We start from the raw sequence: 25,355 nt of genomic DNA on the forward strand, positions 1-25,355 counted from the left end.
AAAATAAGGCAACCAGGAAGAGATATGACCCATAGGTGACCCTTGTTTTCTTCCCCATGTCCTTTTCTTCTTTGTCATATTTTGAACTGCTTTTTAAATTTATCTTTTAATACAGAACACAAAATGGTCACATTAAATGAAGCCCCAAGGGAAGCTCACCAACTAGAACTTAGGTACTATTCTCTAGGGTAAAGATGTTTTGATGTTGACAACTTGCTTTGTATTATTCCTTTCCTAATCGTTGTGGCTGGAGTTGAGAACTAGGGAGCGATGGGACTTCCCTGGCAGCTCAATGGTAAAGAATCTGCTTGCAATGCAGAAGCCTTGGGTTCAGTCCCTGAATTAGTAAGATCCCTTGGAGAAGGAAATGGCAACCCACTCCAGTATTCTTGCCTGGGAAATACCACGGATGGAGGAGCCTTGGGCTACGGTCCATAGAGTCACAAAGAGTCAGACAGGACTGCAGCAACTTAGCATGGATACGCAGGGAGTAATAAGCCCGGTAAGTAAACATGTGCTCTATTTGTATGAGAGTGTGTTTTGGGGAATGAGCAGTTCTCTGGGCAGTGGTACTTAAGTTTATCTACTCCAAAATATGACCTGTAAAAGACAGACACAACAGTGTTACCCAGAAGATGAAAATAAGGAGGGAATCTGTTTCTATTTAAAGGAATCATTTTAAATTTTAAAGCAAAATAAAAATGTGAAAGGAAGCACATGTGCATCAGGGACTCTGTGCCTTACAGTTTTGGCAGCAGCAGGGAGGTTATCAGCATCCTTTGACGTCGCCTCCCTTTCTCCCCTCACTCATTCCCCCAGACACTTGGGCTTCCTTTTGAGCCTTGACTATTTGAAACAAGTCCCAGCCTCAGTGACTTCACACTGACTCTTTCCCCAACAGGATACTCTCCTCTCCCAGATAATATAATATCTTCCTTTGTCTTCCATCAGGTCTCTGTTCAAATTTCTCCTTGTTTGAGGTCTCCCTGAGCTCCCAGTGAAGCATAACACTTCCACTCTATCTTAAAATTCATGGTAGCTAAGTAATGTCTGACTCTTGTGATCCCAGAGGACCTGCCAGGCTGCTCTGTCCATGGGATTCTCCAGGCAAGAATACTGGCGTGGGTTGCCATTTCCTTCTCCAGGGGATCTTCCTGACCTGCGGATCAAACCCAGGTCTCCTGCATTGCGGGCTGAATCTTTACCAACTGAGCTATGAGGGAAGCCCCTGTCTTATACCTGCTTTGTTTTTCCATTTACTCTGTTTTGTAGTGAATTTTTTCCACAGCATCTTTCACTATAAGACATGGCAATGTGTTTTTGTATTTGTTAATTTATAATTTTAATCACTATTGGACTGTAGGGAGTTTTGTTCTTAGCATCCTATACATTCACCCCAGAAGATAGTCAGTATTCAACATAAATTCCTCAAGATAGTGGAAGAATTTTGCATTTAAACTGGGTACATGAGCTGTTGGCCAAAAGCCTGAGTGTGAAACAGGAATCTCTAATCACAGATGTCACAGAAGATATCTTGAATACTACAGAAATGTGTAATTTACAGCTTCTCACTATGTTAATGTCCACATGTACAAAAATTAATCATGTTCTTTTTTTGTTTCCTAATAGTGACCTCCAAAATATGGTACCAGGCAACAAAACACAAATTTCTGAATTTATTCTTCTGGGATTTTCAGAGGAACCAGCACTGCAGCCCATCATATTTGGGCTTTTCCTCTCCATGTATCTGATCACTGTGGTTGGAAACCTGCTCATCATCCTGGCGGTCAACTCAGACCCCCAGCTCCACAGCCCCATGTACTTCTTCCTCTCCAACCTGTCCTTTGTAGACATCTGCTTCACCTCCATCACCATCCCTAAGATGCTAGTGAACATACAAACACAAAGCAAAGTCATTTCCTATGAAGACTGCTTCACTCAGATATATTTTTTCCTACTATTTGTACAGTTGGATGACTTCCTCCTGACTGTCATGTCGTATGACCGGTATGTGGCCATCTGTCACCCCCTGCACTACACAGTCATCATGAGCCCCCGGGTGTGTGCACTGCTGGTGCTGGTGTCCTGGATGATAGGTGCCCTGAATTCCCTGTTACAAACTTTACTGGCCCTGCGCTTGTCTTTCTGTACAGTCTTGGAAATCCCACACTTCTTCTGTGAATTCAAAGAGGTGATCCAGCTTGCCTGTTCTGACACCTTTCTTAATAAAACCATGATGCACTTTGCAGTTGCGCTGTTGGGTGGTGGTCCATTCGCTGGGATATGTTACTCTTACTCTAGGATCATTTCCTCCATACGTAGAATCTCATCAGCTCAGGGGAAGTATAAAACGTTTTCCACCTGTGCATCTCACCTCTCAGTTGTCTCCTTGTTTTATTGTTCAGTCTTAGGAGTGTACTTTACCCCTGCTGTTACCCACAACTCACATTCAAGTGTAACAGCCTCAGTGATGTACACTGTGGTCACACCCATGCTGAACCCCTTCATCTACAGTCTGAGGAATAAAGACATAAAGAGGGCTCTGAGAAAATTCTTTAGGACGGCAACTATATTAGAACCAATTGTCTTGAGGTCTTAGAAATGTTGATTTTTGCAAGATGCAATGCCTTAGAAGCTAAAATTGTGATTTTCTGATCTGATTGTGAAAAGTGCGCTTGCTCCTTCAATTTACTGCCTGATATTTCCATTTATTTGATTTTAATTTCTTTATACAAGTTAACTAGCTCTCTTGACTGACCTTTATGCTATTTGCTATCTTTTTTTCCTCTGTCATTTTTTCTACTTCCACAAATTGATTTGCAACCTTAAGTGGAATATATGGAAATTCCCATTTACCTCATGACTCTTCATGCATTCCTTGGGAATAATTTCTTCTGAAGTGAAATGTTTCATATTGAACACTTTGTTTTTCAGTTTCAGCTCAGTTCAGTCGCTCAGTTGTGTCCAACTCTTTGCGACCCCATGAATCGCAGCATGCCAGGCCCCCCTGTCCATCACAAACTCGTGGAGGTTACTCAAACTCATGTCCATCGAGTCGGTGATGCCATCCAGCCATCTCATCCTCTGTTGTCCCCTTCTCCTCCTGCCCCCAATCCCTCCCATCATCAGGGTCTTTTCCAATGAGCCAACTCTTTGCATCAGTTTACTAAAAGAAAAATCATGAGTTGTACTATTTCCCTGGGAAAAAGTACCAACTTGGCAACCAAAGCCATTTCCACAATTTCATTAGACAGTCAAATATGAAGCTTTTTTTCCTTCATCATTTATTTGTTCATCACAACCACACCCATGCTGAACCCCTTTATCTGCTTTCTGAGCAAGAAAGACATAAAGAGAAACTGAAGTGATTCAATGGGATGGCAGTCACAAAGCAGTCAGTTGCCCTGGGGGTGATGAACTGTCCTTGATTTCACAGAAAATAGTCCTGCAACCAGAAGTTGTGATTCTTTGTCCATTGTATAATAAAACTCACTCCTCTTTGTTTCTTGGAGCTTCCTTTTTATTGTAATTCAAGCTCTCAATACAAATCCAGTGACTCACTTTATAAATAATCTTTCTCCCAGTCTATTATATAGGCATTTTTAAAAGTTTTGCTTTTTTCTATTTCAAAATTCTCCAAACTTTGGGTATGAAATATTTGGACATTCTCATTTTTCATGGAGTAACATGAGAAAGAATTTCTTCTTAAATGACATATATCATCCCAAGTAATTTTTGCCTTGTTTTCCTGAAAGAATAGTCATGAGATGAATTACTCATATAAAAAAAGTACAAGTGAAATCTAATGCAATTTATATAATTTTATAACAGGGTTGATTGAATCATAGAGTATGGAATTGTGGATGAGGCGCATTGATTGCAGATTTTCAAGTGCACAGGGTGTCATTGCCCCAACCCCTGCATTGCTCAAGAGTCAACTCTTTATATATGTATATGTACGTGTATCTCATGATCAAACGTGACTCACTAGAGAGCTTGACCGCCTATCCAGTCATGTGATTTAGGTCATAATTTGTGCAACCGAACACGTCTGCCAATCTACTGCTTAACAGGGAGGAAACTGCAATGGAGTACTTTTTAACACCATTTTCTGTAATAAAATTCAAAGGCAGTAATGCTGATTGCTATCTTTAAATATCAGAATAAATGCATAGAATGAGAAATCTATTATAATTGCCCTCAGTTCTGTACAATCTTATATTTTACTCAGTTATTGCTGCATAACCACCCACCCTAATGGTAAATGTTTGAATGTAATGTCTTTATTATCAAGTGAGATTTAATACTGAGTTGTTCTGCTCTCTTCTGGGCTCCTCATAAGTCTACATGCACTTGTAATTTTATACGTTACAACTCTAAAGCTCATCCCAGAGGTTGTATGCAGCCATGTGGCAATTCGTTCTTCACTAATATATGATAGTCTACTCCACTTATGTATGTATTTTAATCTTGCAACTTGTGGGAAAAAATAGTTTATCATTGGTGATATCAGCATCATGGTGGCAGAAGACGCTCCCTGTGTCTCACCTCTTCAATCTACAACTAGTAAAACACCCATAACTAAACAAAGTTTTTCTACCTAACATGTTAGGTCACCAGAGATACACATTGTTGTACATCTGAAGGTGAATGGATTTTTCATCTAGAGGAGATGGAACTGGGAGAACAACAGAGGCAGTGATCCTGGCCTCAGCTGCACCACTGAGGCAGCGGAGCTCATTGCCTCAGACGGACCTGGTAGCATCAGTGGACGTGGTACAAGGGACTCTGGCCTCCTGGATGCAGCAACATCTAGAGCCACAGAGAACCAGGTAGTACAGATAGTGTAGCCCTTAACCTTGGTGACCCTGGGCATGGCAATAGAGCCCACCATTTTCAGGATTTCTCCAGCAAAGGTGATGGCAAAGGAAGAATGTTATAGGCAGCCAGAAATAAAGAAGAGTAACCTACAAAGGTATCATCATTAGGCTATGAGCAAATTTCTCATCAGGTCAATGAAATATCATACTCATAATATTGTTATACAAAACTGTCAACCATAATGCTCTATCCAAAAAAGTTACCCTTCAGATATGAAAGAAAGAAAGGTTATCTCACAGATAAAGACAAGCTGTGGAAGTTCAACACCCAGAACTATTTTATTTTTTAAATTTATTTATTTTAATTGGAGGCTAATTACAATATTGTATCAGTTTTGCCATACATTGACATAAATCAGCCATGGGTGTATATATGTTCCCCATCCTGAACCCTCCTCCCACCTCCCTCCCCATCCCCTCCCTCTGGGTCATCCCAGTTCACCAGCCCTGAGCACCCTGCATCATGCGTCAAACCTGGATTGGCGATCTGTTTCACATATGATAATATACATGTTTCAATGCTCTTCTCTTGAATATTGAATATTGAATAGAGCAATATTGAAATGCTCTTTCTAATTAAAATGAAAAAACAAAAGTACCTGAAAATTGAATAAGGTGATAGAATCAGAAAACTGAAACTATTTATCAGACAAGGTTGTTAACAATTACAGTACAATGCTTAAAGAAAAAAGCATTAAAAATAACTGTAGCTGCTTCATTGGTAACAATCACAAAATGAAGAAGAATATTTTCTGAACTGGACAACTTCAGGGAAAAGAATGCAACTTAACCACTCTACCACATTATATACAAAGATAAACTCGACATAGGTTAAAGACTTAAATGTGAGGTCTAAAACATTAAAAATCATAGAATAAAATATAGGCAGTAATACCTTAACTTCAGTTTTAGAAATATTTGGGAGGGATATATTTCCCCAGGCAAGAAAAATAAAAGTAAAAATAAACAGAACTATATCAAACAAAAAAACTCTGCAGTGAAGGAAACCAGGAACAAAACTAAAAGGAAACCTACTTGTGGGAAAAGGTATTTGCACATTATACATCTGATAAGGGACTGTTATTCAAAAGAAGAATTCAGTCAACCTAATTAAAAACATGAACAACCAAATTAAAGACAGGTAAAGGACCTTCAGTAGACATTCCCCCCCACCAAGGAATACATACAGATGGTCAGCTGCCGGGGTCCAGCCTCGGCAGGATCCAGGGGTACCCTCAGGATGAATGGCGTTGGCGAGAGAAAGAGAGAGAGAAAGAGAGAGACAGAGAGAGTGACCAGATGGGGGGATGCAGCAGAGTCTGGCAAATCTTTATTTTTTTACTGTAGCTTTTATATTCTAAGTTAGTACATTTTTAAGGGGAAGATAGTTTAATATTACTTCGGCTCATCATTCACGAAACCAGGGTGTTTTCTGCATACTTCTTTGTGAGAGTCTTGTACATTATCTTCTGGCCATGGGGCCTGTTGGCATTTTTTGACCTACGTGAATGCAAAGCTGTTTTCCGTAATCTATTCTTTAATGAACACAAAGGTCAGTCCTTTTGCAGAAGTTATCAGTTAAATTTATCTAAAAGGTTTACCACACAAAGAATCTGCAGCTCCGGTGAGGCAGCCCCTGTTTAGCATTCCTGGTTAAAATGAACAATTCTAAACTCTTATTTTTCTAAATCTTTAACTATAACCACTTTTAGAATAATATTTTTGTGTTCGCTAATAAGGCTCCCTCACCCCTGAAGGGCTCTGTGCCTATTAGGGCCTTTTGTGTGATCAGGTTCTTTATGCTGTTTATGATTAAGGTGTTGTGAGCAGTCGTGTGCATTAGTACGCATTTGCCAAGCAGGCTAGAATGCCAGCAAAGGGGTCTAAATTGAAACACTCCTTTCATCCTGGATAATCTTATAGGATACCACCGTCCGGGAGACATATTGATTAAAGTTCTAAGTTGATTCTGTTTGGAGAGAGATTGGGGAAGGCCATCTACCTGTGTCACAGAAATTAGGGAGTAGTCTAATATAGCAAGCATCAGAAAGGCAGATCATCTTTAAGGTGAGCGCCGGGGCAGCTTTTTGAGATCCCTGAGGTCCTGATCTGCCTTGCTTGTCAGGTCTTCTCCTCATGATCTTGTCATGGGTGGGATCTCGGGTGCTGGCTACCGGCAGTCAACAGGCTCGTGAAAAGAGGTTTGATATCTTCAGAGAACTGGAAATCAAAATCACAGTGAGACACATTTCCCACTGGTCAGAATGGCTATTGTTAAAGAGACAAAAATCAACAAACGTTGGTAAGGACCACATGGGACCACGAAACGATACCCAAATTCACAATTTCTTCCTCTTGAATATCAGAGGAATCAAAACTGCAGTCCCTCATGTTTGAGAGTTTCCTGTTCATGTACCTGATCACTGTGTTTGAAAACCTGCTTATCTTGAGACTTCCTTGATGGTCCATTGGCTAAGACACCACACTCCCAATGCAGGGACTCAAGGTTTGACTCCTGATGGGGAAACCAGATCCCAAAGGTCACAACTAAAACCCTCACATGTTGCAGTGAAGATCTCATACACCACAACTATGACCCTGTGCAGCCAAATAAATTAAAAAACAAAACTGCTCATCATCCTGGCCACAATCTCTGACTCCTACTGCCACACACCCATGTAATTATTCTTCTCCAATTTGTTCTTCTTAGATATGTGTCCCTTAACCACCATCCCAAAGAAGGCTAAGTCATAACCTATGACTATACATTAACCCACTCTTTGTAGATTTGGACAACATTTTCCTGACCACAAAGGCCTATGACCACTTCACGGCCATCTGCCAACCCCTGCACTATTCTAAAACCCTGAACCTTCTGATCTGTGGACTGCTTCTTCTGGTGTTTGATTCTTGAGTGTCCTGTATTCCTAGTTACAAAGATGAATAGGGTCACAACTGTCCTTCTGTACAACTTTGGAAATCCTCCACTTTTCCTGTGAAATCAAACAGGATGTCCAACTTGCCAGTCATGACACCTTTCTTAGTGACATGGTGATGTATTTTGAAACTGTAATATTCCAGAGTGGTGATCTCTTGCCTGGGATCCTTTACCCTTATTCTAAGAAAGTTTCCTTTATACGTGCAATGCCATCACCTTGGGAGAAGTATAAAGTGCTTTGCACCCGTGCCTCTCACCTCTCAGTTGTATTCTTGCTTTATTGTATGAGCTCTGCTTGTACCTCAGCCTTGCTGCTCCACAAACCCTTCTGCTCAGAGTCGAGTGCATTTGCCTCAGTGATGTTCACTGTGTTCACACCCATGTTGAACCCCTTCAGATCTGCAGTCTAAGGTACAAAGACATAAAGAAGGCTCTGAAAATATTCTTTGTAATGGCAGATATAAAAGGACTAACAGTCATAGGATTAAAGAAGTTCCCACTTTTGCAGGATGCAAAGCATTTGAGCCAGAATTTGATACTTTTTGATCAGAATGTAGAAGTAAAAATTGCTCACTCCCTCTATTCCCTGAAATTTTCATTCCTTTGATTCAAATTCTTTATAACAGTGAAGTAACTCACATTTTTAAGCTCTTTCTCTGTCTGATTTATAATCAATTTTCCCCTTTGTCCATTTTTAAATTTCTCAAAATTTTTCCCAAACTTGTTTCACAATATTTACAATTCCCATTTTTTCATGGAAGAACATGGACTTCTTAAGAATTATTTCTTCTCAAATGATACATATCATCCAAATATTTTTTCTCTTGTGTTATTGAAAGAATTGTTAGAAGTAATAGCACCACAGTGGGGAAAAAAGCTACACTTACTAGCCAAGGCATTTTATGTAGTTTTATATCAGAGGAAAACTGTGACTCTAGTTTTCATTTTGCATACACCATTCCTTAATTATTGCCTTTTTTGCTTATGTAAATTATTTCTTCATTGCTCTTCTTGACAATGGAGACTTTAACCTACAGTTTGCTTTAGAGGTGGTTATTCAGGTTTATCTTCTCTTTAGGATCCTGTTCTCTTATTTACTGGTGTCCACAGTACTTACCCTAGTTACTGGCAAGTGTTAGTCAACTACAGATTTTCAAGTGGAGTTTACACAGAAGAACACATCTGAATACATTCACTTAATATGGCCTTTGAGTCAGGGGGAAAAGTCAATAGGTAGAAAATTTAAACTACACTTTGTATTACTAAGCAAAATATTTCACTTTCATGCCCTACATCTATTCACTGACGTTTGGATTTTGGTGTTCTTGGGAAAGTGTCCTATTCTCATTAGGATAAAAGATTGGTTGCTGTGTTTAAAATAAGTTCTGTGTAATCACCTATAAAGCAAGTGAAAAACTTTTTCAAAATTATATATATAAAATATTTTTGTTGAAGAAGATTAAACTGAATAGTGAAAGTGAAAGTGTTAGTGACTCAGTCATGTCCGATTCTTTGTGACCCCATGAACTGTAGCCCACCAGTCTCCTCTGGCCATGAAATTCTCCAGGTAAGAATACTGGGGTGGGTTGCCATGTCCTCCTGCAGGGGATCTTCCCGACCCAGGGATCAAACCCAGGTCTCCAGCACTGAAGGCAGATTCTTTACCGTCTGAGCCACCAGGGAAGCCCAAAACTGTGTATACGTGACTCCAACACAGAACCACTTTCTTGCCACCCAAAGCATGATTCCCAGACCTGGACCTGCAGCATCAACAATACCTGGGAGCTTGTCAGAAACAGGGTCCCTGGGTCTACAAGAGACTGGGTGAATCAGAATTTGCATTGAACTAGAACCCTTGGTGATTTGTATCTACAGTGAATTTAGAAATATTTTGATCTAGAATAGGGATTCTCACCATCTTACTGTTGATTTGGAGCAGGATAATTGTTTATATTGGGTGCTGTTCAGTTCAGCTCTGTCTCTCAGTCGTGGCTGACCCTTTGCGACCCCATGGACTGCAGCATGCCAGGATTCCATGTCCATCGCCAACTATTGGAGCTTACTCAAACTCATGTCCATTGAGTCAGTGATGCCATCCAATCATCTCCTCCTCTGTGTTCCCTTCTCTTCCCACCTTCAGTCTTTCAACGGGTCAGTTCTTTGCATCAAGTAGCCAAAGTACTGGAGTTTCAGCTTCAGCATCAGTCCTCCCAATGAACACCAGGACTGATTTCCTTTAGCATGGACTGGTTGGACCTCTTTGCAGTCCAAGGGACTCTCAAGAGTTGTCTGCAACTAATGCTGCTAATTGTCTGTGGTTTATAGAACATTAGCAGCATCCTTTCAGATACTGCAAAATAATTCCAAGAACTAAATCTTCTCAGATTGAATCACTGCCCCAGAGCTCCAGAACCAAGGGATTCCAATCAGATTCCATCCCTTACTTGGTTTATACCTTTGAGTAGAACATTAAATCCCACTGAGTCTTATTTTGACTATGGAAAATGATGCTCATAAAAGCACTATTTCATAGAATACACTGGTTTTAAAATTAAATTTGTCAATCTCTATAATATGTAAGGGCTTCACTGGTGGCTCAGATGGGAAAAAATTCTGCCTGCAAGCAGGAGACCCGGGTTCAATACCTGGGTCAGGATGACCCCCTGCAAAGGGAATGGCAGCTCAGGTATTCTTACCTGGGAAAGCCCATGGACAGGGGTGCCTGGCAGGCTACGGTCCATAGGGCGGCAAAGAGTCAGACATGACTGAGTGACTAAGACACCCATGAGCATAATCTGCTAATCTAGTTTACTGGGCATAATAATAGCTCAGTATCTCTTTTATAATTGGAAATATTTTGTACTGAGGACTAAATGACAGCTCTGAACTTGTGATGTAAGTAGACAACTCTCAATTAGCTTGGAAAAACCACCATGAATCCAGGGAATATAATACCCAAGATTTTATACTAAAGGAGAAAAGTTGTTCCCCTTTTTGAAGAGAGGAATAGTTATTTCCAGAAGCTTTGGTGATTGTGTCCCCACCACAAATCAAAGTTTTGAAGACACATGTGATCTATTTAAGAAAAATCTTCAATGTTATGCTTTTGAGAAAATTTGAACTCAAGGATGTGATGAGGTGCTAGGAGGCTTAGAATTTTGGAAGCAGGAGAATTTTGTAGAAGGAGTAGTAAAAACTGAATTCACCTAACTTATAAAGCAGTCTCCTAGGAACAGAGAATGAGCAGGAAAAAGAAAAACTCCATTCTGCCCAGACCAGTGTCTCCAAGGGAAGTCCCGTACTTATAGATTGGAGTCACAATAGGAAAACATGTTTAATGAGCTGACATAGGAAGAAGTAAATATCTGCTCTCCTGCAGTACCTCAGCCTGTGTCATAGCTGTTTGACTAGGATGTGATCCTTGCTTTTGGAGCTCTATATCTGACTAGAAGACTTCTTCCTGTTATCTTGTTTGTGGACAAAACTTTATTCTGCATCGTCAGTCATTTTCCTTTTATGCAGAAAGCTTGCTCTCAGATTCTGCAGGCAGGTGAGTCCAAGAGCTGAACAGACACTTTAGGAGAGGGTGAAAGAGGATGGAAGCCAGGAACTTGTACCTGAGGTCACCTGAAGACCCCTGTAACATAGCCCAGAGGCCAGAGGTCACTGTGGTTGTTCACTGGCTTTCCTTATCTTAGTGTATATTTATTTATTGTCTAAAAAATAAACTGAACATTGCACTCTGAAATGCAAGTGTTGATGCTGACAATTAAATTGTGTTAATGGAAGTTCAATTAGAAAAAAGAAATGAGAGACATAACCTGTTTTCAGTAAAATTAGGCAGTAAGTCTATGAATTGTATTTATTGATGTGCATGTGTATGCTTAGTCATTCAGTCATGTTCAGCTCTTTGCAACCCTTTGGACTACAGTCCACCAGGCTCCTCTGTCCAAGGGACTTTCAGGCAAGAATACTGGAGTGGGTTCCCATTTCCTCCTCCAGGGGATGTTCCTGACTCAGAGATTGAACCTGCATCTCCTGTGTCTCCTACACTGCAGGCAGATTCTTCACCTGCTGAGCCATTAGAGAAGCCCAAATTACCAGCAGGAGTAGACAAATAAGGATAAGCCTCAAGGAAAAAAGAAATCTGCTGCTGCTTCATATAAAACATTCCCAACTTTTGTTGTGTTTTGTGTTTCCTGCTTTGAATTGTTACTTTATTCCTTTTGCTTATTTTTCTTTTAGGATATTCAATTTGCAGGTTATTTCATATCATAAAGATATCACTGTTCCTGTCCTTGGGAAAAAAAACAATTTTTGCATCAAGGAGATGTCACTGGATTTGGAATGTTGCCAAACCAAGGAAGCTTTTCTTCATTGTATTGTCTCAGGGTACATTTGGACTATTGGATATTTTCTCCCCTAATATTTATATGCCCATTTAACTTTCCTCTCTATTTTCTTTCTCCCTCTCTCTTAATATTTTTTTAAATATAGAGAAGAAAATGGTTAAGTAGAAAAAGAACTCCAAATTTATTGGTCCATTAGAAGTTCATGAACTGGAATTTCTAGGTACCTTTTATACATTCTATACAGGAAAAATATTCTGGTTTGACCAGCTTGGAATGTCAGAACTCATGGCCTAATGATGCTGATTATAGGTGAGAAATACATGGAGTTACACAGCCCAGGAGTTCTTGTTAGTTCTTGTTAATTCACACCTTGTGGATTGAGAACAATTCTTCAATCAGAGGCACTTAGGCTTATATATTAAGGGGGTTTATGATACAGAGGCCAGAATTCAGTCAAAGATGGTATAATACTAAGGATGTCATCTACTTTAGTTAACATGATATTTTTGCAAGAAAATAAAGAATTTGTAAGGAGGGATTCTCTGTGGACTGAAGGTTCAGCTGTAGCAGGGAGGCCACCTTGTTCCTCAGCATGCCTGACACCATCTCTAATCACTCCCTGTCTTTCTTATTCTCTGATCCACTGGCTTCCTTTTTGGATTTGAACATGTGGAACCAGCATCTTCCTCTAATCCTTTGCAGTGGCCATTCCCTCTGCAGGCACACCCTTCTCCTGATATAGTACTAGATACTTCCCTCTCTTTCTTGAAGTCTAATGTTCAAATATCTTTCTGTTTGCTTACCTTAACTGAACACTCAGTACAAAATAACACTCCTACAACTCTCTCCTTCATAACTGGTTTTGTTTTTTTCATAGCATCTGTCACCACCTAACATATTATATAATACTTTATTTGCTCATTTTCTCTCAACATCCTTGAATTGCGGGAGATTTGTTTTTCATAATCTCTACTTATTGCTTGGAACATGGTTGGCACTCAATATGTATTTCTCAAATGCATGAAAGAATTTCGCATTAAAGCTGTGTAGAATATATGACCTTTTTGTAAATATGCTGAGAATGGGACAAAAATCCCTAGTCAAAGATAAATTGGGAGTATAACAGATGGTGCTGGTGGTAAAGAACCTGCAGGAGACTTAAGAGCCTGGGGTATGATCCCTGGGTCAGGAAGATCCCCTGGAGGAGGGTATGGCAACCCACTCCAGTATTTTTGCCTGGAGAATACCATAGACAGGAGCCTCGTAAGCTGCATTCCATGGGGTCGCACAAAGTCAGGCACAACTGAAGTGATTTAGCACACATACTCTCAAAGAGAACTTATCTATACATAAAATAGTAAAATCAGTTTCTTGATGGCACAATAGATATTGTAGTAGTTCAGATATGTGACTTATGCCCGTATGTGTGAAAAGTAATTATGCTATTTTCCTTTCTCCTGGTAGTCAACTCCAGCACATGGAACCAGGGAACAACACACAAAATTTTAAATTTCTTCTCAGATTCTCAGAGACACCAGAACTCCAGCGCCTCATATTTTGGATTTTCCTCTCCATGTACCTGATAACTGTGTTTGGAAACCAGGTAATCATCCTGGCTGTGTGCTCAGACCCTCAATTCCACACCCCAATGTACTTCTTCGTCTCCAACCTGTCCTTTGTAGACATCTGTCTCACCTCCACCACCATGCCAAAGATGCTGATGAATATTCAGACTGAGAGCAAAGTCGTACCCTATGAAGGCTGCATCACCCAGATGTATTTTTACATACTTTTTGCAGCATTAGATGACTTCCTGCTGACTGTGATGGCCTATGACCGGTTTGTGGCCATCTGCTACCCCCTGCACTACATGGTCATCATGAGTTCTCGGCTCTGTGGACGCCTATGTCTGGTATCCTGGGTAGTGAGTGCCATGTATTCCTTGTTACACAGCTTAATGGTGTTTCGATTATCCTTCTGTCCAGATTTGGAAATTCCCCACTTTTTCTGTGAACTCTATCAGGTGATACAACTTGCCAGTTCTGATACCTTTCTTAATAACATGATGATCTATCTTGCAACTTTCCTACTGGGTGTCGGTCCTTTTGCTGGGATCGTTTACTCTTACTCTAAAATAGTTTCCTGCATATGTAGAATCTCATCTGCTCAGGGGAAGTCTAAAGCATTCTCCACCTGTGCATCTCACCTCTCAGTTGTCTCCTTGTTTTATTGTACAAGCCTAGGATTGTACCTTAGCTCTGCTGCTACCCACAGCTCACACTCAAGTGCAATAGCCTCCGTGATGTACACTGTGGTCACACCTATGTTGAACCCCTTCATCTATAGTTTGAGGAACAGCAACATAAAGCGGGCTGTGAAGAGTTTTTACTTAAAGCCATGTTAAAAGGGCCAAATTTCTTGGGGGGTGATGGCATGCTATTGTTTCATGGCTTAAAGTCTCTGATTCGGCAATTGTGATTCTCTCATCCTTGTGGACTAAAATTTGCTCCTTCTGTAACCCTGTAAGCTGGAAGGGTTAATTTTGGTTCCATTCTGGATCTGTTTCTCTGGCTTTAACTCCTGCTTTGCTGCTTTTGTTATTACAAGCAGGCACAATGGCATGCCTCAGAGAACCCTGCCCCCCTCTTGCTGTTGTTCAGTGTCTAAGTTGTGACATACACTTTGCAACCCCATGGTCTTCAGCACGCCAGGCTTCCCTGTTATGTTCTGTGATGGTGCATAGCAACATATAAATATCCCTCTTATAGTTATAAACATTTTATAATGAGGGATTAAATGAGCTCATAACTTCTGGTATAACTGGGAAATGTCTTATTGGCTTGGAAAGCTATCATGAATCCAGATAATATAATGCCCAATTTTTATATTTAAAAAGTACACAAATTTACCTTGTCTTTGATGAGGTGAATAGCATTTTTTAGAGATTTCAAGGGTTATGCCCCCACCACCAATCAAAGCTTTGAAGACCCACGTGACTCAGTCAAGACAAATTCTCAATATTACACTTTTGAGAGAATTTGAACTCAGGGATGTGATGAGGTCTTGGGAGGCTTAGAGTTTTGGAAGCAGGAAAGTTAGAGGAGAAGGAGTGATAAAAACTGAATTCACCTAACTTGTAATGCAGTCTCCTAGGAACAGAGAATCAGCAGGATAAAGAGTCTGTTCTGTCCAGCCCCATGTTCTTAAGGGAAATCACATACTTAGAGATCGGAGTAACAAAGGATAGACACAGGAAGCTGTGAATATTCCCTCTGCTGCAGTCCCTCAGCCTGTGCGCTTTGGTTGGACAGGAGGTAGTTGTTGCTTTTGCAGACCTAAATCTCACTGAGAAACCCATACTTGATCTCTTCTTCTTGTCTTGTAATTACACACAACTTGGGGCTGCAACATCAACTATTTAAGGGAGAATTTGGACTGCCACACAGAAACCTTCTCTCAAAGTTTCCGACCAGGTGAGTCTGAGAGCTCCACAGATACTGCAGGAGAGGATCAGCGAGGAGAGAAGCCGAGAACATGTACCTGAGGTCACCCGTGAGGCAATCTAACATACACAGGTACCAGAAATCACTACAGTCTTTTGTTGGCTTTCCTAATAATTTAATGTATCTGTGTATAATGATCAAAAATAAAATTGAGCATTGCATTCCAAAATGCAATTGTCTATGTTGACAATTAAATGGTAATAGTGGGAGTTCAATTAAAAGAATAAATGGGAAAAGTAAAATACTTTTATGAAAAGTAGATCATAAATCCTCTGAGATCAATAATTAACAGGAGTAGACAAATAGGGTATCACTTGTGGAAGGTTATACAGAGAAGTGAGGCCACTTTTTTTATTGTAAGATGGGATATATTAGACTATTATTTCCACATGAAGAAGGTAGATCTAGACCAATGAATGCTTGCAAAGACTTTCCTGCAAGAGCAGTGTATGAAATGAACATGCCGGGATGTCTTTGCTCAACTCTGGGCATTTACATTAAAAAATCTTTATTTCATTGGTGAGAAGAGGTATGCTAATGAGCTTCACTTTGTAATTATTTTTTAATTTTATTTTTTATTTTTTAACACCAAAAGCATTTTGTATTGGGGTATACCCAGTTAACAATATTGTGATAGTTTCAGGTGAACGGTGAAGGGAATCAGCTATACATATAACGTGTATCCATTCTCCCTCAAAACTCCCTCCCATCCAGGCTGGCACATAACATTGACCAGAGTTCCAAGTGCTGTACAATAGGTTTTCATTGGTTATCCATTTTAAACATAGCAATGTGTACATGATCTTCCCAGAGTCCTTAACTATCCCTTCCTCCTGGCAACCATGGGTTCGTTTCTTAAGTCTGTGAGTCTCTTTCTGTTTTGTGAGGCTGAATATATTTGTGTGCTTGTTAGCCATTCAGAGTTTCTCTATGTTTTTTTTTTTAAAGTCCATAGAAATCCGTTGTTTTTTTTTTATAGCAGTGCCAGTATGCTGTTATTCCTTTTTTATTGTTCTTTGAAACAAAGAATTGTTTCTTTACACAAAACAGACTGTTTGCCATTTAATTCTTTTATATGTGTGTGCACTCAGTCGCTTTAGTCATGTCTGACTCTTTGCGACCCCATGCACTGTATCCTGCCAGGCTCCTCTGTCCATGAAATTTCCCAGGCAAGAACACTGGTTCAGTTCAGTTCAGTTCAGTTCAGTTCAGTCGCTCAGTTGTGTCCGACTCTTTGCGACACCATGAACCGCAGCACGCCAGGCCTCCCTGTCCATCACAAACTCCCGGATTTACTCAAACTCATGCCTACGAGTCGGTGATGCCATCCAGACATCCCATCCTCTGTCGTCCCCTTCTCCTCCCACCCCCAATCCTTCCAATCCCCATGAACAGTATGAGAAGAACACTGGAGTGGATTGCAATTCCCTCCTCCAGGCGATCTCCCCCATCCTGGAATCTAATCTCCTGCATTGTAGGTGGGTTTTTCACCCAGTGATCCCCCTGTGAATCCCCCAGTTCTTTAGATACTTGTGATATATTTGTAAAATTTTGTTTGTCAAATCTGTCTATCATTCATAGACAGATTGTTCTCTTCATTGTTCTCTTCATTGCTCTCTTCATTGTTTTTAACAAAGAATCTAAGCTATAGTTGACATATAAAATGTATTCGTCGCTGCTGTAAGCACAATGATTCAATATGTGTTCATATTGCTAGATGACCGCCACAATAAATCTAGTTAGCATTTGTCAGCATTCGTAGTGGAATTGCAATTTTTTTGTGATGAGAGCTTTTGGGATCTACTGTTCCTTAGAAACTTTCAAATACGCAGTAGAGTATTATTAATTATTAGTCATAGTACTATACATTATATCCCATCCATTGTTTTTTTATTGTTATTACTACATTAATTTAGCTGCCACTTTAATATTCTCCATGTGTCAATATTTGCTATAAACAAAAACAAAAATCCTTAGAGGTAATAAATAATCTCTTATACTGATATACGTTCCCAGTGAGTTTTCATATCTCTGTTGTTCCTTAATGCTCCTTGTGGCCTTGTGACTAAATCCTTTTCTAAAAGTTCATCACCTTTCACCATAATTTGGAAGATATTTGTCTTGATCTTTGGACTAAATGTTACCATTATATTCTATAAGCATGTTTGAATCCATCTGTGTCTAATGAGATGAAATTATAATTTAGATTCTGCTCCATCCCCACATTTTAAAAGCACTTTGGTTATAATATTATTTCATTTTCAATCTTCAGCAATTTTAATGTTGAATTAAGTACCCATGTTGGTATCTCTGAGTTAATATTTTTTAATCTTTGTATAAGCTAGCCACAGATTTTCATTCAATTTTATTGCATACTCTTTTTTTAATAAAACATGTACTTAATCTAATTTCATTCTTATTGACATTTTTGTCTATAAGTTCTTAGTTTCCTTTAAATCTTCTTGTTTTAAATTATGCACTTACACAAATTCACACAAGTTTGCACAAATGTTTGAACACAATCCTGTGTACCTCATAAATATTCTTTAGGTTTCAGTGAGGTCTTTTTTTCTGCTGTTTGTTCCTCTCTTTTTTTAAAATCAATAATACCTTAGGAACTTGCTTCCAATCAATTAGTATAATTCTGTTTCATTATTTTAGTGTCTGTATAATATTTCACAGTGTGGCAATGATACTTACATATATGGGGCTCTGTCATATTATTTTTCAACAAATTGTTATTATAGCACGGATTTACAAATATTTGATATTATTCACTTAAAACTGTGCTTCTCAACCAGGGATGAGTAATTCCCCCAGGGCACATTGAGCTACACCCATAGACATTTTTCACTATCACACTGGGATGAGGTAGGTGGTGGGCAAGGATCCTTATAAATATCCTAGAATATATACAGGAAAGATACCACTACAGAGAATGACCTGGCTCAGAATACCCAGTAGTGCAGAGACCGAGGAACCCTGAATTACAGAATGTCTGTTTTTAACATTTACAGCTCTCTTCAAGTTGTTTCCCCATTGCATCACACTTCACATTTATTCTAGCAGAATTAGAGAATACTGCTCTTTTTCTTTGTGTTAAAAAAATATATGTATATATGTCAGTCTCAATCTCCCCATTTATCTTATCCCATTTTCCCTCTTAGTTTCCATATGTTTGTTCTATGTCTGTGCTTCTGCCTTGCAAACAGCTTCATCTGTACCATTTTTCTAGATTCATTTTCTCTGAGTATTTTTGACCAAAATTTTCTGTTTCATAGAGTTTAATGTATCATTCTTTAAATATATATATTTAATAAATATATATATTTATATATTTATTAAATTTATATATACCTATTAATTTAAATTTTATGTATCTATATAAATATATATTTATTATATATAAATATAATAAATATATATTAAATTTATTATATTTGTTAAATGTATTATATTTATTAAATTTATATATTTTAATTAAATTTAAATATATATATATATATATATATTTATTTATTTGGCTGCACTGGTCTTATCTGGGTCTTCCCAGGTGGCTCAGTGGTAAATAATCTACCTACCTGCCAATGCAGGAGCCACAGGAGACTTGGGTTTGCTCCCTCAGTTGGGAATATCCCCTGGAGAAGTGAATGGCATCCACTCCAGTATCCTTGCCTGAAAAATTCCACGGACAGAGGAACCTGGTGGGCTGTAGTCCATGGGGTCACAAAGTGCTGGACACAACAGAGCATGCATGCAGGCCCTGATCTTAGTTGTAGCAGGTGGGATCTTGATCTTCATTGCACACAAGATCTTTGATTGTCATTATAGCATGCAGGATCTTTACTTGCAGTATACACACTCTTAGCTGCAGCACATGGGATCTAGTTCCCTGACTGAGGATTGAACCCAGGCCCCCTTTCTTGGGAGCACGGAGTCTCAGCCACTGGACCACCAGAGAAGTCCCCTATATTGTTCTTTTTATTCTGAATTTCTAGCTTTAATTATTTTAGTTTTCAAACTGCAGCTTTTACATGAATTTGCTACATGTTCATATGAAATGGACAGTTTACCCTGATTTTTTGAAGCTGTGTTAGATTAAAAACAAAAAAAACTCTTTATTTCCTTCCAGAGAAGCAGTCATTTGTTCCAGCTTTTATTCAACAATTCAGCTTTTCCCAGCTCAATTGAAATACAACCATCCCATGTATTAAATGTTCATAACTGATATGACCTAATTCCTAATCTTTCAACAGATAATAATGGAGCAACTGCTATGTGCCAAAAAGTTCTAGATACATTTATGTTATAGTCACTTAAGTGAAAGCCTTGGCTAAAGTAATTATTAATGCATACTGCTCTTGTTCAGTTACTGCTATTGTATATCATGTTTCCATCAGTTTTTGATGTTCCATTTTGTTTTGCTAAATATAACTTTATGAAATCTCCCTATTTAACTGCTCTTACATTGACTGCCATTATTGCTTTTCTTTGAAATATAATTGATTTAGCAAATTATATTAGCTTCAGGTGTACAGCATGGTGATCAATATTTTTATAGATTACTCCCCATTTACATTGCAAAATATTGGCTATGTTCAATACATACTACATATTAAGAAGTATATAGTAGTATATTTCTGTAGTTTTGCCACTAATTTTTATTTACTCTCTTCCCATTTTCTTAAATGTGCATGCAGACATGCTCAGTCTCTTCAGTCATGTGTGAGTCTCTGTGACCCCACGGACTGTAGCCTACCAGGCTTCTCTGTCCATGGGATTCTCCAGGCAAGAATACTGGAGTGGGTTGCCCATCTTCCCTGCCCAGGGATTGAACACATATCTACTGTGTCTCCTGCATTGCAGGCTGATTCTTTACTGCTGAGTCACCAGGGAAGCCCCTGTGTTTGTAAATAAGTACACAAATATTCACATACATTTGGGAAAAATGAGGTGAGCTATGCAGGTGCATCCCCTGCTCATTTGATGGAGGCATATATTGTTGAAGCCTGAGTACAGTATGCAGACGACACCACCCTTACGGCAGAAAGTGAAAAAGAACTAAAGAGCCTCTTGATGAAAGTGAAAGAGGAGAGTGAAAAAGCTGGCTTAGAACTCAGCCTAAGAGAACTAATATCATGGCATTTGGTCCCATCACTTCATGGCAAATAGATGGGGAAACAATGCAAACAGTGACAGACTTTATTTATTTGGTCTCCAAAATCACTGCAGATGGTGACTGCAGCCATGAAATTAAAAGACACTTACTCCTTGGAAGGAAAGCTATGGCCAACCTAGACAGCATGTTGAAAAGCAGAGACATTATTTTGCCAACAAGGGTCCATCTAGTTAAAGCTATGGTTTTTCCAGTGGTCATGTATGGATGTGAGAGTTGAACTGTAAAGAAAGCTGGGCGTCAAAGAATTGATGCTTTTGAATTGTGGTGTTGGAGAAGACCCTTGAGAGTCCCTTGGACTGCAAGGAGATCCAACCAGTCCACCATAAAGGAAATCAGTCCTTAATATTCATTGGAAGGACTGATGCTGAAGCTGAAACTCCAATACTTGGGCCACCTGATGTGAAGAACTGACTCATTTGAAAAGACTCTGATGCCAGGAAGATTGAAGGCAGGAGAAGGAGATGACAGAGGATGAGATGGTTGGATGGCATCACCGACTCCATGGACATGAGTTTGAGTAAATTCTGGGAGTTGGTGATGGACAGGGAGGCCCGGCATGCTGCAGTCCATGGGGTCGCAAAGAGTCAGACATGACTGAGCAACTGAACTGAACTGAGTAGAGTAAAATAAATATATGTATGACAAATGAGAAAATCATATGAAAAAGTTATTCAGTGTAAGAGGATAAATAATCATGGCATATACATGATTTATAGATTATGGTCTAGGGAGAGCTTTGAATGTTGATAAAAAAACAGAACCAGAAGTAGTATGCCCACTGAACCTACAAAAGAGAGATCAAAGCTCAAAGAACATGAATAACAAAGAAGATGGCACAGAAGAAAAATGAGAAAGGATTTTGCCTCATCCCCTACTGATACCTACTGAAGCTAATGTCTTGACTGTGAGATGTAAGTAATAGCATTTATGTTAGGTTGGTGCTAATGGTAAACATCTTGCCTGCCAATGAAGGAGATTTAAAAGACACAGTTTCGATCCCTGTATCGGGAAGATCCCATGGAGAAGGAAATGACAATCCACTCCAATATTCTTGCCTGGAGAATCTCACGGACAGAGGAGCCTTGCAGGCCACAGTTCATGGGATCGCAAAGAGTCAGACATGGCGGAAGTGACCGAACATGCATGCATGCTAGGTTGCTAATGCCTGCTTGTGTAAAAGTTAATCAGTTACTATTCTATATCTTGGTAGTTACCTACAAGGAATGGAACCACAAAATATTTCAGAAGTTTCAGAATTTCTTCTCATGGAATTTTCAGAGGCACCTGAGCTGCAGCCCCTTGTATTTGGACTTTTTCTGTCCATGTACCTGATCACTGTGTTTGGAAATCTGCTTATCATCCTGGCCACCATCTCAGACTCCCACCTCCACAGCCCCATGTACTTCTTCCTCTCCAACCTGTCCTTTGTAGACATCTGCTTCACTTCCACCACCGTACCAAAGATGCTGTGGAATATCCAGACACAGAACAAATTGATCACCTTTGAAGGCTGCATCATCCAGATGTACTTTTACATACTCTTTGCAAGTTTAGATGACTTTCTCCTGACTGTGATGGCCTATGACCGGTTTGTGGCCATCTGTCACCCATTGCACTACATGGTCATCATGAACCCCCGACTCTGCGGTCTTCTGGTTCTGATATCTTGGATCGTGGGTGTCGTGTACTCCTTGTTACAGAAGTTAATGGTGTTGCGATTGTCCTTCTGTGCAGACTTCAAAATACCCCACTTTTTCTGTGAACTCAATCAAGTCTTACAACTTGCCTGTTCTGACACCTTTCTTAATGACATGGTATTGTATTCTGCAGCTACCTTGCTGGGTGGTGGTCCTTTTGCTGGGATACTTTACTCTTACGCTAAAATAGTTTCTTGCATACGTGGAATCTCATCAGCTGAGGGAAAGTATAAAGCATTTTCCACCTGTGCATCTCACCTCTCAGTTGTCTTTTTATTTTATTGTTCTGTCCTAGGAGTGCACCTTAACCCTGCCACTCCCCACAGTTCAAGTTCAGGTGCAGCAGCTTCAGTGATGTACACAGTGGTCACACCCATGCTGAACCCCTTTATCTACAGTCTAAGGAATAAAGACATAAAGGGGGCTCTGAAGAGATTCCATGAAATATTAGGTAGAAAAGGCCAACTCTGCTGGGGGAGATGAAGTGACCTTGATGACATGACTCAAAGCCTCAGAATCAGAAATTTGGATTCTTTGATCATTGCAGAATCAAATTTGCTTCTTCTCTTTGTTCCCTGGCATTTTCATTAAAATCATTCCATGTATTGATTTATTAAGCTTTCTCCTCAATCTGATACATAGGCTTTCTATTTGTACTTTTCCCTACTTCAAAATTTTCCTACCTTTGGATCAGAAATATTTGGAAATACTCATGTCCTTCATGAGAGGACTGAGTTTCTTAAGGATAATTTATTCTTGAATGACATGTCATTACAAGTAAGTTTTCTCTTATGTTTCTAAACAATAGTTATTAGTTTCATTACTCATTTTTATTTAAAGTAAAGTTGACAACTAAGGTATTTTAAATAGGTTCTAATAGGTTATATTGAACATTCAGATGTGGAACTGTGGGTACAGAGCTGACTATAAAAGTATATTTAGATTTTTTTACTGCACAGAAGGTCAGTGCCCTTCACCACTGCATTGTTCAGAGTGAACTTGGTATATCACAATATTTACATGACCAAAGGATGACTCACTGGAAGACTGAAATGCCTATACAGTCACATGATTCAAGGTTACATGTTTAAAGCAAACAAGCACACTTTTCATCTTTTCCTGCTTATCTGGAGAGGAAACTTAATGTACCAGTTTTTAATATAGTTATCTGAAATAAAATTTAAAGACAGAGTATTCATGAATGCTACCTTTAAATATCAGAATAATTTGTAGTTGAGAAGAAGCTGATTAATACAATTGTCTTCAGTTCTGTTCACTTTTATTTTTGATCAGTTAGCTATTGTTGCATAATAACTCATTTTCATAGTAGATGCTTTAATATAATGCTTATTAACAAATGAGTTTGTACAGTGTGTGGTTATCCTGATCTCTGTTTGACTCCTCATGAATCTATACTCAATTGTCATTTTCTATGTTGTAATTCTAAAGTCTCAACCATGATGTTGTATACTGTTATACTGAATGTCTTTCTTCACCAATATATGATAGTTAACTCCATATATATATGTCAATCTCACAGTTTACAAAAAAATAAATATATCTTTGATGACATCAGCATCATGGTAGCACAAGACACTCCCTTTTTCTCTCCCCTTCTATCTCTGATTAATCAGAGTTCCATAACTCAGCAAATATTCATCTGTCCCATAACCAGGAGTCCAGAGAGTCATACAATTTTACATGTTAAATTGGGTTGATTAGAATACACAGAAGAGGTGCATCTAGGGGAAAACAGCAAGAGGCCGTGTCCCCGGTCCCAGCCCAATGGCTGAGGCAGCTGAGCCCGCAGACCCAGAGCACCCGGTAGGACCAGTGGAGGAGGCACACGGGAACCTGGCCTTCCAGATGCAGCCTTATCTACAACCAAAGGGAAACAGGCAGCAGTGCTGGTGGGGACCTTGAACCAGGTGACCCTGGATGATGCAAAATTGCCCGCTATCATGTTCCCTGAGCAGAGATGCCAGCCACATCAGGGACACATCAGGTGACCCTGGAGGCACCAGCAGTGAAGCAGTGCCTCTGCTAGGGGCAGTGAAGGACAAAAAAAGTAGTTTCTTAAAAATAGCCAGATGAGTGAGCGCATGCGTGCTCCGTCACTCAGTTGTGTCTGACTCTTTGCCTCCCCCTGGATTGCAGCCCTCCAGGCTCTTCTGTCCATGGAATTTTCCAGGCAAGAATACTGGAGTGGGTTGCATTTCTACTTCAATAAATGCAACTCGGATGCAACTCAGGTAAAAGAAAAAAGAGACTTGTGTTACTGTGTCACCTAGCTGAAAAACACAGAAAGGCCTCTTGTTACCAGTTTGTGGAATTGTTAGAATCAGAATGAACAGACTTTTACCTAAATGAAAAAGGTGTTTGTAATTTCAAATGCACTGCCAGAGGCGCTACCACTGGGCACCATGAAAAACCGCAGTAACACAGAATCACAAAAAGAAAATGACAATTTTCCAGAAACCAACCTTAACACCATAGAAGAATGTGATCAAGCCAGTGGAAAACTCAAATAGTGTCATGGAGAAACTCGGGAAGCTATGGGAACACTCACAAAAGCACTTAAATTCATAAATTAAAAAAAAAATGAAAATAAGAAACGATTTTCAAAGAGATGAAAACTCTTAAACATAACCAAACAGACATACTGCAGTTGAATAACTCTGTAAATGAGATGAAAGATGCATTAGAAAGCACTAAAAGTTGAGCAGATCATATGGTGAAGAGAAATAGTGACCTCAAAGGTAGAATGATTTAGGAATAAGAGAACTCCTTTTTTTTTAAAAATGAA

The 25,355-nt window shown here is 39.4% G+C and overlaps 3 protein-coding genes across 3 annotated transcripts; all 3 read left to right on the top strand.

Annotated features, from left to right (window-relative positions):
- Positions 1-1,612: 1,612 nt before the first annotated feature.
- LOC122440977 (olfactory receptor 7A17-like) lies at positions 1,613-2,599 on the top strand. Its single transcript, XM_043467619.1, has one exon. The coding sequence runs from the start codon at positions 1,643-1,645 to the stop codon at positions 2,597-2,599; it is 957 nt and encodes a 318-aa protein (XP_043323554.1). The 5' UTR covers positions 1,613-1,642.
- Positions 2,600-13,647: 11,048 nt separating this feature from the next.
- Positions 13,648-14,574, top strand: LOC122440978 (olfactory receptor 7A5-like). The gene has a single exon (XM_043467620.1). It carries the CDS (start codon positions 13,648-13,650, stop codon positions 14,572-14,574), a length of 927 nt encoding a protein of 308 aa, XP_043323555.1.
- A 7,501-nt stretch (positions 14,575-22,075) lies between these two features.
- On the top strand, positions 22,076-23,032 carry LOC122439338 (olfactory receptor-like protein OLF4). Its single transcript, XM_043464411.1, has one exon. The coding sequence runs from the start codon at positions 22,076-22,078 to the stop codon at positions 23,030-23,032; it is 957 nt and encodes a 318-aa protein (XP_043320346.1).
- Positions 23,033-25,355: the final 2,323 nt, after the last annotated feature.

Source organism: Cervus canadensis, chromosome 4, assembly GCF_019320065.1.
Source record: "Cervus canadensis isolate Bull #8, Minnesota chromosome 4, ASM1932006v1, whole genome shotgun sequence".
NCBI lineage: Eukaryota > Metazoa > Chordata > Mammalia > Artiodactyla > Cervidae > Cervus > Cervus canadensis.